At 28.7% G+C, this 19,166-nt stretch overlaps 1 protein-coding gene across 2 annotated transcripts; it reads left to right on the forward strand.

Annotated features, from left to right (window-relative positions):
• The first annotated feature begins 13,548 nt into the window (after positions 1-13,548).
• LOC148233230 (beta-galactosidase-like) lies at positions 13,549-16,945 on the forward strand. 2 transcript variants are annotated; one of them, XM_088190324.1, is made up of 11 exons: positions 13,549-13,685; positions 13,897-14,081; positions 14,603-14,753; positions 14,833-14,896; positions 14,958-15,052; positions 15,112-15,292; positions 15,354-15,575; positions 15,645-16,039; positions 16,104-16,235; positions 16,291-16,530; positions 16,589-16,945. In XM_088190324.1, the coding sequence occupies exons 1-11, from the start codon at positions 13,656-13,658 to the stop codon at positions 16,799-16,801; spliced, it is 1,908 nt and encodes a 635-aa protein (XP_088046450.1). In that variant the 5' UTR covers positions 13,549-13,655; the 3' UTR covers positions 16,802-16,945. The 2 variants fall into 2 exon arrangements, with proteins under 2 accessions (XP_088046450.1, XP_088046451.1); XM_088190325.1 differs by having other exon boundaries at positions 15,648-16,039.
• Positions 16,946-19,166: the final 2,221 nt, after the last annotated feature.

The following is a 19,166-nucleotide window of genomic DNA, read 5'->3' on the forward strand; positions in this document are numbered from 1 at the left end:
TTCTCAAGATTTGCATAGGCTATTATGATGCACGTTAAACCTTTGTTTTTATTTCAGATACTATCGACTAGTATGACATAATATGTTTATGGCTTAACAGATTCTCACGATCGGTGCGCATTTTTTACTATAAGCTTTTTTTGGATCTGTCAATTTAATCCCTACATTTTATTTGAAACATATTTTGGGATTTGCTTTGTTAAATCAATTGTCACCAATGAATTTAATATCAATTCTTAAAACTCAAATTTTACATTAAAAGAGTGTTATAATTTGCAATGAATATGTTTAAATTCAGATAGATCGCAGTACATTTTTTTTCTCAAGTCGTTTTTTCTAAGAATTATTTTTGAACCGTTCTGTTGATAGGTAGCGTCTTTGATGTATCTGCATTAGCGCATCACTATTATGGGAGGTAAAAAGGCACGTGTAATATTCAATCAAAAAAAATCAACGTTATCGAATGGTCAAGATGGATTTTTTTGGCGTAGGAATTAGGCAACATCGGTTCATTACCATTTGACCTTCTTTATAGCTATGTACAAGAATAAGAGCCACCATTGATTTACTATATTATTATTTTTTATAGTATAAATACATTTTTAAATATAAATTTTATAGTAAAACTAATATTTCTACTTTTTAAATTTACTTTTTCTTATTCTTTTTCACTGCTTCTCGATTTCGTTTGACTTTATTAATTTGTATTCTAAGCTATGGCTTTTAGAGCTGAAATGTAATCTGAAAGGTTAAAAGGATTCTAAACATATGTGAATGAAGCAGGATATTGTAATAAATTGATGTATTCAGGAAAAAATGCGACACCATGGTTAATATATTTTAATAAAAAAGAACATATTATTTGTGCCTCAATAGTGATGCGTATGATAATGTATATATAAATATTGCAATTTAAACGTTTAAAGGTTTATGTGTAATTACATATATATCTCAAAACGCGGTAACTTAAAATGGGCCTTTTAAAGATGTTATTCGAAATATTAAAACAGTTTTTATCAAATAAACCAGCATTTTTTACATAAGTTATTTATATTACCATATTTTTTTAATACTTATTAATTTAGAAATAAAATATTTTCTAATATAGGCATATATTTTAACATTATCAATTGGCCACTAAGTCATTATGGCGGACCACCCATAAAATAACATAATATATGTATATTAAGGATTTTAAAATGCGAATCGTTCATGCAAATTAACGACAGCATTTTATTTTAAATTTTATTTTTTTATTCAGGACAGAAAAAAGTACATATAGATTTTTTTACGAATATTCCGAATTAAAATAAATAATCATTTCATAAATAAGCATTTGTCTAAATATCTTTTTTGACTGGTGAAAGATTCTGGATTTTGCTATTGATTATTCCCCGTTGGAATTTCAAGCTTAGCTCACTATTGATATTTTATAATTTTTTTAACAAAAAAATTAAGCTCTCTTCGTTTGTCAATAACAGCTGTTGCTACTTTATAAAAACAACATATATAAAAAAATATGAAAATATATTATCGAAAATGAAAAATATCCCTAAATCCTTTTGCATTCTGCCGATTCCCATGCGTTTATTTCTATCAGAGTGGGCTCTTACATCACCAAAGCATAGCTAAAACCGCCGGCCGGTTAGAGTAATAGAAAAACGGGAAAAAATGTTTGTCATTTAAATACTTATGATCTTCCGAGAAAGAGTGCATATTTTCAAACATCTGGCACGAACACCTTCGGAAAGGTTTCTTATCTGAGTGTCTTCTTTTATTACTTCAGCAAAAAATAGGCGATTTCGTGTATTCAAAATTTTTAAGCAATTTTTTGTCATTCCCAGACTCTTATTAAAACCTTCCCAGAAGTATGCATATTAGGCATGAACCCGCCTTTATTTATGCGGCGTTTATAAAAAGGGCAGTGGTTGTAAACCTTTTAAAAGTATTCGCACAAATTTAATTTTATATAATAAAAAATGTTGTATAAAATTTATCGAGAAGTGAGAATTCTCGATTTGACATTTTTTCGAGAAATTCTCTAGAATAAACTGATGTAACCGATTTCATTCAGTCTGGTGAATAATGCTTGCTTGTAGGTATTCATTATATATGATACATATTTATCCCGTTGTAACGCATCGGGCGTATGATAGACTACAACGTAAGATTAAGAATAAAAATGAAACTTTGGCACGTATTGAATCTCTAGTTATAGTGCACTGGTGGTCGATATATTGGACAGATGACCTGTTCCTATCACCACGCATGTCATTGTAATAGATTAATTTTTGGACCATGTGTCCCGGAATCGTCTCAGGAAAAATTGGCGACTCTATCTTGCCTTAATTTATTTTTAGACGCAAGAGCAAGTTGCTAAAAATATTTTATAAATACGGTCACACAGTCCGAATCGCAATATTGCATATAATGCAAACCGCAATCGCAATTTTAATTTTCTAGGTCAATCGTTAAATATAATTAGGTACTATAGTATTAATACTACTTATAGTAAACATAAAATCTGTACATGCACTTTCAATACATTTATTTTAATAATAATAAGCGAAATAAATAAATTTTGCAACCAATAGACATTTTCAGATAACTGCAACTCTAAAGTATCTACAAGATGTTTCTTTCCTTATACGCAAATTACTTGTGTTCATTATGAATTCTTATTTCAACTTCGCATCAAAGTACAGCTTTCTACAATATAACGGACCTTTATCATTTATGAATATCGCAACTTTACATAGTGAAAAAATCTTTCTACTTTGAATATAATAATATTATAAGCAGTTTTTGTTCTAATTATTTTGGTCAGGGCCATATCAATTCAATTGGCAAATGAGTATCAATTACTTTAAATGCCATGCTAACCAAAAATGTTTAATATTACTGATTTAAGATATAATGAATAAACCGCAAGACCGAGATTTTTTTCTTACGCGGAAGCAAATTGCTTGTGAATTTGATGAACAGATAAAGAACGCATCTTAAGCGTCTGACAAATATTATGCACTTTCTAAAGCCTTCGTTCTATCTATTCTTATTGTGTTATTTGATTGATTGCTTCTATAATAAGATTTAACGTCTTTATATGCATATGTATTTTAAGGTAATATAAGGTAAGAATGAAAATTTTCATACGTAAATAATTTGACATAGTTTTTTATAATAGCCATGTTGTGATAATGCTATTTTTCCGGTCGTTTGAATATAGAGCAGTGTTCGTGTGACACAATTTTACACTATTTTCCTATTCTTTAGCTGATGAAAAATAAAACGAAGTACATTAATAATAGAAATGTCTTGTTCAGTAAAATATAATTACTCATAATGCACTTATGGACTTTAATGGCGCAATTACAGCGGTGTGTTCCGTTACTTTGTAACGAAAAATGTAACTGTGTTACTCGGGTGATAAATGAGTTCTAAAATTGTTAAATGCCAAAAATCGGTAAAAGATGCAATTGAACTGATGCTTATTTTAATTAAAACATATTAAAATGAAATGGAAAACACGGTAAGCGACGTTTCCGCTGCTTTTATAGATGCACTGCACTGACAGTGATGTATATTTAATTTTTTACATTATCTACCATTAACTATGCTGCTACATTTTCATCTTGTTTGCTCGTAGTGTGGTAGAGAAATTATTTCTGTGAAAATACGATCGAGGTGAATGAATTGCGAGCGCTAAGATTAGTATCTAATTGCTAATAATAAACTGTAGTAGGTAAATTAGCAGCATTCACATGCAAGAATAATGTATTTATAATACCATATATTATACAATAATATAAATTTATGTTTTAATAATAAATAAGATTTTACAGTTGTGATTCTTGCGGAAATATTTTATATTTTACTCATCTATATTTTTTTAATACCAACTTACTTCGCATATTATCACTTAATGCTAATACAACTTTCCCGAAATGAAACTGCATATTATATGCAATAAAGCCCCTAACATATTGGGATTTATCTTGTGATAGCTCGAGGGCACTGTGTACCTTGTATAATCAACTAGTGTGCAGTACCTTTTAACATGCTTCTATGGTATGTTTGCAAAATAATACAACCGATTCACTTTTGGAACAGAAAATATACAAAAAAGGTTTTTCAGATTCCCATACATATGAGCATATTTTTTATAGATATAATATAAAATATGAGTTGAAGTAGCTCATTAATATTTGATAATTTTCGATACCTAATATGTACGCCATAGCTTGATTTTAATTAATCATCTTGATATTCATTCGTGAGATTAGGTAAATCTAGGTTAAACTAATCTGTGACGATAAAAACAATAATATCCATATGAGATTCGAACCCAGGTCTTTCAGGTCAATAGGCAGCGACTTATTTCACTATATCTAGCTGGCACATAAATAGTATCCATTTTTATTTCTCACTAAATTCCTGCAAACTATGTTGGGATATGATTCCCTGAGTCGTGTCGGTGAGTGTACTTTGAACAGCACTTCTTCAAGCTTCTGGTTGGGAATTAAAAAATCTGGAGATTCTGGAAAAAAAATGTTTTTGTGTGCTACCTTATAAACATCGCTTGCGTATTGCTTGAAGTATTATACTGCATACAAGAACAGGAGTATTGAACAACTTACCAATAAGCACAGCTATCCGACTGCCGGATAGCATTGATCTGTTCTCACCCAGGTACTCGCAGTTGGTGGACATTAGGGTTCTCAATTATTCGTAGTTTTATAATATTCCAATATTAAATAAAAAATATATTAGAATATATTGGTATTTTTTTCGGTTTTTACGTATATTAATTTATTTAGCCAATTAGTGTGTAGGTGGCATATTTCTATGTATTCATATAGATTTTATTATGACCAAAACTTGGCTGCACTCTGGTAACACTGGTGTGTCAAACTCTGTTAGCATACTGTTCCATTTGTATCACACGTGTCATAAGTTGTGCGGATTTTAAGCAGTCAATTTTCACTAAATATAAATGTAGGGATTATTAATTAGAATCTAACGTTCATAAGACATAAATATCTGCGAATGATATCCAAAGAGCAAAAATAGCTTTTAGTCAATATTACGTTATTAACTCATAAGCATCAGCAGGTTATTTGCTCATTTTGTCATACCGACAGTTTCAAAAGCATTCTTAAAACTCAAACTCACTAAGTACGTACAAATTGAACCAAGAGGAGGCCAGGTGCAGATCACAGACGACACTCTCTTTACATCCCCTGGCCGTGAAGATCTCAATTGTTTTTTAAAATAACTTTATCTTAAATAAATTTAAGCACCACTGACACATTATTAAGAATAAAAATAAAAATTCGGGTAATTTATCTATTTTTATATACTTGTGCGTCTATTTATTTTTTATTAAAAATTACGAAGTTTTATGAATTATTTTCAAGTTAACACAGTCGTAATTTTTTTAAGTTAATAGAAATTATGTTGTAGATGCGCGCTGTGCCTTTTCTCCATGTAGTTTTAAGTTCATCCCGAAAATAAAGTTTAATTATTAGCACGAACAAAGTGGAAGCGGCTGCTTTTCTCTGACTTCAAAGGATCACCTGGATTGATTAATTCAGCACTAAATTCTAAGTCAGAAGTGAAGTGAAACTTCTATAGGAGCGTTTTTGTTTTTATACGATTGGGGAAAGAGGAGGAGATCAACTGTCCCAAGTGTATTTTTCACAACATAGATGATTTGGTACGGAGCTGGAATATTTATTTGCTCTGTCAAATATATTATTATATTTTCAAGTCATTGGAACAAGGATTGTATACATTTAATAAATTAAAAAATTCGAGGTTTTATATACACTTGTATAGTTTTCATAGAGCTCAAGAAATTATTGACTATCACTCGAATGTATGGTAAAGCTACAAATATTCCATTGTAAGATTAGTCGTTTTTCTGTGTGGATTAAAATTTTCATAAGTAGCTATGACTCTACCTCACAGAAGCATTATAATTTCACAATAACTTTTATTGAAAACTTTCAAACATGTTTTCCTTTCTTACAGAAAATATTTAAAGTTTTATTGCACTACTCTTATTATGGATAGTCGGATCATCAGTCATAATAAATTATTATATCCATGTGGGTCACAATGAATGAGTAGCTTCTATCGATGTTCAACGTGAAAGTTATAACTAAACATCTGTTTTTCCTGGTTCTCTATTTTCTCAGATAAGATTAATAACAAACTTACAATAATCTAATATTAACTGACGCGAACTATTTTTTCTCTTAATAAAACGCTTTCAATAGTTTATTAAAAAAAGCTATTTTGTACAATATATATTAAATGTTTGGCATAAGCTTTGGGTCATAAGGTGAAACAATAAATAAAAATAAGCTGACGAGTTTAACTTGAGAACTAAAACAATAAAGGTCATTATATAAAAAACCACAACAAAGCACGAAATACTGTAGATATGCAAGTCAGTTCGAGTTTAAAATAAAAAATATCACTTTTGTAAGTCAGGCGGGGCCGTAGATTGCTCATGGTTGTTATAAAGCAAGTTATTTTTTTAAGAAAAAAAATATTGAAAAGAAATAAACGCTTGGCTTCGCATCGAAACAGTTATACGTCCCAGTCATGTTACTCGACAACGTGTATAATTGTTTATTATGATTGTTTTATAATCGCGCTCATTATTTGGTAAGTCTAGTGACATTTTAAGCTTGTTCATTTTACAAAGCACATTTTTAGTCTGTGTGTTTCAAATAATTGTACCTGGATATGACATTTAATTACAATCTACGTTCTTTCAATATTATATTAAGGTAATCCAGATAGTCAACAAATTATCAATTGCACGAGATTCACGTAAGACAAGGAATGGTTTAGGTATGAAATATTATAGTAATACTAGTATTTACGATATTAAAAAAGTTTATACATGATATTATTTTAATTTTATGTATGACCCGTTTTTTTTATGAAAGTCTATGTCTGGGAAAAAAATAGTTAATGGTAGTTTTAGTCAGATAATAATATCCTCGTTTATATTAATAATCACACAGTCAATATTGCACAACATTCTCATAAATTAATCAAAATAAGCTGAACTGTAAAATGTTATAACAGGAATGTTTTTTGTTGAAAGTGGAATAGTCCATTCATAATAATCATAATTAATGAGTTTAATGCCCTTCCATACCTCATATTTACCATAATTACTTCAAGTGTAAAGGAGAAATCAGATTGAAATATGAAAAAGTTTGTTATTATAAGTAAAGTTATCTTAAGTAATTTACTTTAAATACTTGCTTAGTTATAAATTTATTATTGCAATTATTTGTTAATTAAATCGATTATTCGTTTTATTATATGTCTTCATTTTAATTATTACTTTTTACTTGAAAAAATATATTTAAGCAAAGCCAACTTCAATTAATTGGCATTGTTTATATTTTTCATTTTCATTTCCATTACAGCAAAAAAATCGTTTAGTTTCCTTAACATTTTTAATAATTATTACTGCATAATAAAAAAAGTTTGTAGTTTTAAAAACATTACCCGAATTAAATAACGTTTGCCAATATTTTTAGGTATGAATAAATGGACTTACACCACTTTCAAAGACAACGGCCAATAACATGACATCCACATCTTATAAATTGGGACGAAAAGTTACATATTCTAGTAAAAGATGTCTATAAGATGTTAAAATATATTAAAGTACTTTAATTAATTTCCTTATTAGCATTCCGAAATCATAAATATACAGCAAAAAGTAATTATATATTCTGGTATTGAAAGTCTTGAAGAAAACCTGATTAGAATAAATATTGAACAAGTTAAGTGAAAGCTATAGCATTCAATTAGTATATTGGTGGCAATTTTTATATATTTTAATTAATTTTCATGTATTTGTGATGCCTTTGGGATTTGTATCATATTATATTTAAAAAAAAATAATAGTATTCTAAAAATATCTGTATTTTAATTTCCAAGTAATTTTGGAAAATAGTTTTAGTGTCCTTTAGGCCATAGTTCTGTCGTCTAAAAACTATACGGCACTCGATAATACTCCCGAAACCCTTCTAATTATCATCAAAGACAATTTTATGAATAACCTCAGGCCAGTGTGAAAAACACAAAAAGGTGGTCCGAGGATAGGTTTGGATGCATTGCAAATCTGAGATTTGAGCATTACCCTTAAATAACGCAATATCTAAAATTGACGGACTCATGCGGCTGGTAGGGTAATGCGTTATGGTAATAGGTAATTCGGTGTCGTGCAGTAGTTAAAAAGCGTCGTCCTGGATCGATTCACACCGGAACAATTCCAATGCACGTGCTTGGCCTTGAGATTTCCGGTTAAAATAACCGAATCCAAGAGAAAACACCGAGACATTTTTTATTAGTTATTCTCTTTTTTATTTTAGTGTGTTAATGAAATTATAAGTATGTATTACATTTATTTTCAATCAATCTAAATTTAATTTTAAAAATATATAATGTCGTAATACCTCATTTTGTCACATATTGTGATTTTTACAGTTACTTATTTTTATTGTAATACTTTTTCAATAATAGAAAATAACACCTTATACATAATTCATCAGTTAAAAATCGAGTCGGTGTCTGCAATAAATGCACATATTTTACCTCTTGTTTACAATAACCTGTTCAAGATAATTATGTATCCAAATTTCATATTTGCTCTATGAAACATAATTGCCTTAGCTATTTTGTCACTTCACTACTTTATTATTCTAGTTTTAATGTCTATAAATTACAAGATACGGTTAATATGTCAAAAAACGGCTTTAGAGTCTGAGGATTGGCTCGTAAACTCCATTACTGCAATTTGTAGAGCATGACATGGCCATCGATGTCGTTCGAATTGTCACATCATAGAAATCAACATCGTGCCCGCAGTTAAAGATGACATGTCATTATCGTGAATATTTTTGTGAGTGACATTCTTACCAACGAACGGAAAGTAAGACTATACGCTACTGATTACACGTTTTCTATTTTTTTACCTCTTGTTTTAGACTAGTGTTTTATTTTGTTAAGTGACTCGGTTAAAAATTTGACAAATTAGTTCTTCTTCAGTCTAGTTTTTTATTTGCTTATATAATGGGGACAAAACAAATTGAGATGTATGCTATACAAAACATGGCATTATTTAGCTAAGTGTTACTTAAATCAAGCACTGCCAATAATAAATGTAATAATATAAATATCGTGATTTACGATAGTATTAAACATAATTATCTAGCTTGCCTTCATTTATTGTTTGATTTAATATGAAAATAGGTAATTCTTAGAAAGATCTTTGGAAGCAAAATGAGTACATAAAATAACGTATTGTAAAATACAATATATATATATTTGAAATGATTAAAATATACGTGAATCACGGCAATGTACAAACGCATGGGTTAATGCTTTTCCTTTGAGCTTGCTCTTGACCTACATCTGGAACCTCTCTCACTGATCATGCAGTGTGCCTTGAATTGCTTTTTGGAGTGCACGCGTGTCGCTGAAGATTTCGCTTATTTACTTTATAATTTTATGAAACGTTAAAAAACACAGGCAAATTTTATTCTATGGAACAAATCGAGGGATGATTATCACAAAACACAGCTATAGGACATATATATAATTGATTGGTAATTAAACATTCTAGATGAATTGTGTTTTTTATTCTATTCAATCCTTAGACTGTTACAATATCAACATAACATACGACTAAATATTGAATTGCATATAGTTAAGTTCAGGGTTGAACTTTGTGCTACTAACACACTCGTCATACAATATACATATGAGACTATGCGTTTTACTGTAAAATTTCTAAAATTCCACGAATATCATATGCTTATTATACCATATAATTTCATATGCACTTTGCACGATGCATATTTTTTTTACACATGTATGTCAAATGTGAACGTATATTGTCTTTTTACTGTAAAATTTAGATACAGATATATCAAATTATAATAAAAACTTTGGCTATTATGTTTAAAATTGTCACAAAAAGTAATTTTATGTATTTTTTTAATAAAACTGCATTTTAAAAATAACTATAGTAAAAGCTTGACCCACTTTGTATTGTAGTTTAAGTTTTGTTTTCATCATCAAAATGCATTATTATCTGTATATAATTGACAGAATAAGATAAGACAAAGAACATAAAATCAAATCAAGCATGACTATTTTTTATCTAAAATTTGCAAAAATTGCTTAGAATAAAATGTATTATTTTTTTGCTAATATAAAAATATCCTAAAACATAACTAATAGCTGCTATATATAGAAAGGATTTAATTTGAATGTAGCTATAATAAATCATGAGTGGCATAAAAACGATCAACCTAAATAAAAGTAAACAATGAATCACATAATTATACACAATCAACCAGGAAAAATTTCTTTCTAACACATTTAAAATTATATACAACGGTTTTGTTAATAAATCTAACATAATTAATGACACCAAAATATAACATATCTATAATTTATTATTTTATTAGAAAGCTAATATATTATTAAATGCTTTTAGGATAAAAGATTATTATATAGCAAATATGTTATATATGAGTTGAGCTTTCATTCATTTGTAAACGGCTTTAATTTGTGTCATAGAAATAGTCTTTTATCTTTTGTGCGAAAGCTAAAGATTAATTGAGGCGAGAAGTATTTGTATTAAATCGTCAATGGAATATCACAGTAAATAAATGATTAAATATTATTAACATTTAATTTATTAAATATTAAGTAAGGTGAAAAGTATCAAAAATATATTTTAAGACTATTTAAAATAAAAATCGAAATAATCCATGATTTTAATGAATATTTTAAAATAAAGTGAATGTCTTTTATGTCTATTTAAGTATTTTAACTTAATTTCAACTTATTCGAAGAAAAAATTATAGATGGCACTTTTTATTAATTCTTTAATAATAAAATAATTTAATTAAATTAGTAAGGAGTATTAAAATAAAAATTAATTAATATTTTATTAAATAAGTTTGTGCACACAAAACAAAAAAAATATTAATAGAATATGTTGCCATGTTTCAAAGTTGTTTTTAATAATTGAAAAAAAAAAAAAATTCATTTGATAATACATCATTATATAAAACGGATATAATCTTCATTGATTTTTGTATTTTATCTTAAATCTTCTTTTTATTTTTAAAGAAAAACAAACCATAATCTGACGACTATTAGCATTAGTAAATTATTTTTGTGAGTAGAATTTACATTAAGATAAGATGTTTTGGTTTTCTATTTATTATTTCTCTATAAATGAAAGTTCTCATTTTCACTTATCGATTTTCTCAAGAACTCTCGAGAATTTAAATTAAAATTTTTGCAATCTGTCTTTTCATCCTGACATTTAGCAAGACTTCTATCATTAAATCTTACGTGGGTGTATCGCCCAACAGCGATACACCCACAATTATTAGAAGTCAATATTTTTTTCTTTAATCTTCCAGTTGATCTATTTATTGGCAAATTTGTTGGGATGTTTCTCCAGTCTTTCCATATCTTTCCGTCTTGCAATTTCAATTTTGTGAATAATAAAGTTTAACTCTAACCATACAACGGAGCATCCAATATCATTCTTTAAATTTTATTTTGCAACCTCTGAATTATTTCTATGTTGTAGTTGCTTGCTGATGATAAAAAAGTCCTACTTACTTTCTTTTACTCCAAATATGGGATTTACAAGTAAGTGCATCCCCAAATACTTTGCACCATCCGATTATGGGATTATTGTGTTAATTATTAGACTAATTTTCTTTCAACATAACTTTCAACATTCAATAGTAACATGGACAGACTTTAGCTCGCTTGCCTTTATTCTCCAAATACGCAGCCATTCTTTTATTATTTTTTGTATAAAGTAGACGCTCTATCCGGTTCTCACGAGAAGCCATAATAACAGTGTCGTCAGCAAAGGTAACGCAGGTAGTCCTGTTTATAGTTGGCAAGTCTGCTGTATATACAATTATATAATATATTAAGTACATTAGTGGCCATAATACACTGCTCTAAGGTACTCCAGATTTTATTGGACAGACGAAGGATTTTTCGTTTTGATACATTACTATAAATTATTTGTAGCTCAAGTATGACTTTATAATTTCATATATATGACGAAGTAGTACCTTTTTGCTTATATATTTTAATCCCACGTGCCACACTTTGTCGAAAGCTTTACTTATATCCAGGAAAGCAGCTAAGCAATATTTCCTCTCTAGGATATTTTTATTAATCTCGTTTGCCATTCAGTGTATTTGTTCTATTGGGTCTCTTTTGTGGCTTGGGATTACCTATCGATTCTGTAGTTTTAATAAGTATATATATAGTATATAGTTGTAGATATCTTTATATTATTGATAAATAGAGAACTGGATGAATGTTGAAGATAATGTCTATTAATGTCCTATGTCAATTATAACAAATCATGATTTGTTATAATTGACATTATCTTCATGACGCGAATAATTAAAGGGCCATAACAGATCTATATCGATTGATGTCAATTTTAAATTTCAGCTGTCGCTATTTTTTATTTTTTACATTTCGAGCAAGATAAAGATAAAATTAACTCTTTGGATAATTGAAAAAACAAGATTTAATTTTGCCAACAGACAAATTCTATGGCGTAACTCGTGATTCTCCATAATTTTTTGCAATATTCCGATTCCCACGAGGAGCGGTTTTTCCTTATCTAACTATTAATATACTTTTTAGATTACCAGAACAAAGATACGGTCGATTAAAGTAGTGAGAAAACCGTGAACAATTTTTTGACATTAAAATACCGACCTTTAGTAAAAGGATCGGATAAACATCTGGAACGGACCACCCCTTTCTATGCATTGTACATCCTTTAAAATATTAGTACTAATTTAGTTTTTAACATGAAAAAATCCATGAATTTTTTTAAAAAAAAATGAGTATTCTCGATTAGGCATTTTTTTTGAGAAATTTTCTAGAATAATCACTAATTAAGATAATATGTGTATGTGCCAAATAAAAAAATAAAAACCAAATTAATCTAAATATGTTGATCTGTTTATATGTCCATGATTATTTTAAGAACTATTTTTAATTATATATGGACGGAATAGTGTGGTTCGTAACGTCTCAGTCTAGTAACTCTGAGATTGCGGGTTATACTGTCGCTGCCACACTAAAGAATTTTCTACTGACATCATCCCACCGCCAGCTTCTCCACCACCGCTCGGATAATAACGATCTCGCCAATCTAATAACGACTTACTGGCTGCGAAATCACACGTTATCAAATCTTAAACTATTTTATAATAATGTCATTACCAGAAGTGGGCTGCTTTTTATGTTATCTTTTATGAGGTATACGAAACGTTTATTAAAAAAATCTTATTCACTCACTTTCCTCTATTAATGCAAAAAGTTACAGATAGTGAATTATATGTATTATATAATTTGTTTTTCATTTTTTAATTGAACGTTTGGAAATATTTTGCAGTTATGAACTTAACATAAAATTGCAATTTTTTTTTTTTATATACAGATACATAATGAAGATTAAGCAATTATTCATAATATTATGAACATTAGTATTTTGTAAAGAGGCCAAATTGACTAAGCCTACTTTAATTAAGGCCAGAGAAAACGATATGAATAATGTAGACGTTAAAAAATATCAGGTAAACATCGGGTGTTTTTCATATCTATTTATATATAACAATTTTTTTTTAAATCTTTTGATGCATCTTATTATATATTAAATATGAATAAATATAAATTTGAATCAATTTAATATATATGTACAAGCATCATAGATAAATCTTTGTCATTTGAATTTTATGGAAAAAAACAATGAAATATTTTATCAGTGCATAAGAATGTTATTTACAGATTCATCCAGACAATATTACACAGTCCAGAAAATTTACGATCGATTATGATAGAGATACATTCCAGATGGATGGTAAACCTTTTCAGTATATTTCTGGTTCACTCCACTATTTCAGAGTCCCCCACGAATATTGGAGGAATAGGATTAGAGCTTTGAAAGCGGCTGGACTTAATGCAATACAAACGTAAATATTGAATAAAAGCTAATTTTTATACCATAATAATTTTGCAAATTACAAATTTAGTTGAATGCCTCATTTGATTTATTAAAAAATGCGAAAACATTCAAGATAAATGGTTTATTATCTGTAAATATTATATAATATTCTACAATAAATAATAATAAAACAGCTAGATTATAATAAATAATATGATAACATATAATATATCTATCAATCTATAATTGGTTATCTTTAGATGTATCTAAGAAAAATACCAATTATTTGATCATTGTAAAAATTATCTATTATAAACAAATTTTCTATATTTTAATCTTTATATAAATATTACCTAATAGATTTATAAAGATCTTTTACATATTTTTATGTAATTTATATTCTGTAATAACAGATTCTGTTTAATAAATATTGTATTATTTTAAATTTAGTAATATTATTTTGAACTAGTGATCCTACAAAATTGATAAAAGCTTAATTAGATTATAATTATATTTTTAATATAACTAATTGTCATACTTTTATTTAAGATATATAGAATGGAGCTTCCACGAGCCCGAATATAGAAATTACTCTTGGACTGAGGATAAGGATTTAGTCAAATTTATAGAAATTATTACAGAGGAAGGCTTGTACATTATTTTACGACCAGGACCGTACATTTGCGCTGAGCGAGATATGGTAATAAAAAGTTTTTTAATTCATCGATTTATATTTAAAAAATTATTACATGAATAAGGATTTTATTAAAAACTCATAGGGTGGTTTTCCATATTGGCTATTGACTAAATACCCGAATATTAAATTGCGAACCAAAAACGAAGGTAATTAAATATTTTAATTGTATCTTAAAATCAAAGATTGCTGTCACTATTTGTTGTTTAGATTATAAACGCGAAGTTCAAAGTTGGTATAGCGAACTGATGACTAAAATTCAACCGTATCTTTATGGAAATGGGGGAAATATCATCATGGTTCAGGTAGAATCATATAAAACATTTGATTTTAAAAGCTGTTGTTTAAAATATATATATAATAGGTCGAAAATGAGTATGGCAGCTATGCCGCTTGTGATAAACAATACACTTCATGGTTAGCAAAATTGACTAAAGATTGGGTTAAAGAAGCTGCTGTTTTGTTCACAACCGATGGAGCAACTGATAAAATGTTGTCTTGTGGTTCAATTGATGGTGTTTATGCAACAGTTGATTTTGAATCAGGTAAGACTTATTTATATTTAAAATCATAATATTTATCAGATCATAATTCATATATTTTAAGGTACTAATGTTACTTACGCCTGGGAAATGATGCGACGCTACAGTCCCAAAGGTCCATTGGTAAATTCAGAATATTATACTGGTGGCACGACTCACTGGGGTAAACCCATGGTGAGAGTTAATTCATCAGACGTGGTCAATACTTTGGATAAGATGCTTAAAATGAAGGGAAACGTCAACTTTTATATGTTTTATGGTGGAACAAACTTTGGATTCTCAGGAGGTAAGATTATACGCCTATCGAAACTATTTTTAATGAGTAAAACATATGTGGATATATTTATTTTTATAGGAGCAAATTTGAGCCCTGAATATATCGCAGACACAACTACTTATGATCATGATGCTCCTTTAACCGAAGCAGGAGATCCAACGCCTAAATACATTGATATTAGATCTAAAATAGGAGAATACTTCTCATTGCCTGATACACCAGTGCCAGTTCCTACACCGAAAGGAAATTATGGTCTTTTGGAAATAAAACCTTTTACAAATTTGATGAGCCTTGACGGTAGAAGGAGATTGGGTAAAAAAGTTTGGCATAATAAAATTCCTCAGACGATGGAGGCTTTGCAGCAGTATTCTGGACTCTTGTTGTATGAGACCTCATTGCCTGATGGATTATGGGATCCTTCGCTTCTAACAGTTACTGATTTGAAAGATAGAGCGCTCGTCTACATAAACCAGGCTCGATAAAATATAAAAATATGTTTCTATACATATAATATTTATATTATTTTATGAATTACAGACATTGGTAGGTATATTGAGTAGATCCAGAAAAATAAACAGTCTTCCTTTCATGCCTGCCATGGGTAGCTATTTGCAAATATTGGTTGAAAATCAAGGACGCGTTAATTATGGCTTGGCTGAAGATTATAAGGTATGTCTTATATGTATTATCTTATATCAATAGTTTATTGCATGTTACATTGTAGGGAATCAAGGACGAAATTTTGGTTAATGGCAAGCAATTGTACAATTGGACAATGACGAATTATCCGCTGGATGACTTCGAGTGGGCAATAGAAGAGTCGCAGTTATTACAATCAAATGCTATTTTTGACGATATTGACTCGACAGATTTTTTGAAAAATGGTCCAGTCGTGTTTTTGAAGAGTTTTGTAAATGATGAAGAAAACATGGACACGTTTGTGGATATGTCTGGTTGGGGAAAGGTAAAGAATAAATTAAAATATATTCTTGTATAATATTTGATATTATTTTATTTCGAAGGGCTATGTCTGGATTAACAATAGAAATTTGGGAAGATATTGGCCTAATGAAGGACCTCAGGTGACATTGTATTTACCGGGAGTGTATTTGAAACCTAAGCCAGATTTGAACACTATCGTTGTTCTGGAAATGGAATACGTGCCTAAGGGTCGTAGTATTAGACTGGTTAATAAACCAAACTTTGGAACGAGCAAAAAATATGCACAAAGTTGATAGAAATAAAACTGTTATTATAAAAAACAAATTAAAAAAAAAATATTTTGCTTGGTTTATATAGTGTCTGCCTTTCATTAAATTTTATTTTAAAATTGCTTATAAGCAGCAATGTTTTAATAAAAGTACTGTTTATAGCTATTAAACCCTGGTAATTGCATTAAAGATAATAATTGAACCTATATTCACTATGCATATGACGTAACAGTATATATAATAAATAATATATTTATTTTCTACCAATACGAAAATTTTGTAAATCTGATTCAAGAATATAAACTATTTTTATATGATAGACTAATACAAATTTATTGAATTTTCTATAGATATAGGCAAGATTTTCTGTGCTAGTTAAGTAACATAATATGATATATTCTACATGTGGCAAAGTACAATTTATTTTAAATTTCACTAATTGTATGCTTGTTGTACTATATAATTTCATATGCACTTTGCACGATAGATATTTTAATACACCATATGTGTGTCATATGTGAATGTGCTTGGTTTATTTAAAAAAAAATTTGGATGCAATTATATTACTGAACATATGTAGGACTATAAAAATATTCTTCCTGATTATTTCCATAATTCATCCATTGCAAATTTGTATTACAGCATCGTTTTGCCATTTATTTAATACCATTATTTGTATGTGTATAGAAAATATAATAAATAAAAGTACATTTAATAATTATATAATGATTTTTTTATGACAAAATTATTTTTATCTTGACAAATATGAATCTTTAATTCAGACTCTTATTAGAAAGCTTATATTGCATCTATAGGCGGCTTTAATTATTGTTATTGAGGTGCGATATAATCTTTTATCTTTGCGCGAAAGCTTAAGATAAATCGAGGTGAGGTGAAGTAATTGTGCTAAATTGCCAATGGAATATCGCGGTTAATGAACTTCAATTTAAAAATAATGCATATCATACTCAATCGCATAAAATAATAAGAAGTTATTTTTATTTTGAAAATCAGTTGAATCTATAAAATGTTTAATTAAATTCGTATTGATTAAATTTATTCACAGATTTAAATAATTTTAATTAATTCATTGAAATAAAAACAGATGTCACTCTTTATTTTAAAATAATTTCGCAATATTTGGATTAAAATTAAAAGGCTAAAAGGATTGTAACCTAAAATATTATGTAAATTAAATATATTATTATTAGATTGTGTTGTCATGTTAAAAAATGTTTTTAATAATTAAAATACAAATATTATCTCAAGATTGTAACGTATTTTTATAAATAAAATATATAATCTGAAATGATTTTTTGACTTTATCTTAAATCTTGATTTTTAAAAAACAAAACATCTTAACCCTACTCTGACGATTTTTCAAATTAACCTATATGCAATAATCGTATTATATTATATATGCGTGTGTACAAAAGCAATGTATTATAAAAATAGATGCCTCCAATATTATGAACGTATTTTATAAAGACCAAAGTAAATGTATCACTGGCTTGGGTCATGCCCATTACAAATATTGTTAAGCCCAATATATTTTTAGCCCCAAACTGTGCGGAAAACTCACGCTTTTGACGTTAGCACATTAATTAATTAAATTAAAACCACTGTGACCTAAAAGTTACTCCCAATGCGTCAATATGGTCAAAAAACAATATAAAGTATTATTAAAATACACAAACAATATAATAAGAAGAAAAACATATAATATTAAAATTAAATGATACGAACCAGACCAGCTCCTCGTGGCCGATTTTAAATAAATCAATAGATAATGCCAGCATATTAGGGAGCCGGATAGCGACCGTCCTGGTTCTAACGGACATCAAAAGAGGACGTGATCATGATTCTCGAAGGAACCCAAAACTAGAATTCCTCGACAACACTTTAATTGTCGACAGCGCTCTTCAGTAGTTTGAAGAAATGCCTAGCCACACAAAACTTTCTGCGAGAAAATATCCGCTTATAATGGTATTTCAAGAACATTTTCTGAACTTTTTCGATTAGGAAGGAGTATTTATATTCTTGGGATTGCAAATTATAGATCCCGATTCAAGAATGCTGCGAAATAAAGTGTCATAGAGGACGCGAATAACTTACAAAACGTCAAAGTGAAATGCGTTTTTTATAACAAAGCTGAGCATCATGGAAGATTTATCGCAGATGTATTTTAAAGGTAAAGAAACCTCCACATGCTCTCAAAAGTGCTTCCAATATCTTTAATGGAAGTTTCTGTAGCTAAAACATTTCCACCGAGATTATAAGAATAATCTAATGGCGAACGCGATCAAGAAAGTGACACAGTATGGGACTTTTCGACATTAAATGGCAGACGGTTATCGGAAGTCCATCTTCATAGAGAATCTTGATCACT

The sequence above is a fragment of the Plectrocnemia conspersa genome, unplaced genomic scaffold (assembly GCF_051122295.1).
Source record: "Plectrocnemia conspersa isolate PC_06_02 unplaced genomic scaffold, ASM5112229v1 ptg000008l, whole genome shotgun sequence".
In the NCBI taxonomy this organism is placed as follows: domain Eukaryota; kingdom Metazoa; phylum Arthropoda; class Insecta; order Trichoptera; family Polycentropodidae; genus Plectrocnemia; species Plectrocnemia conspersa.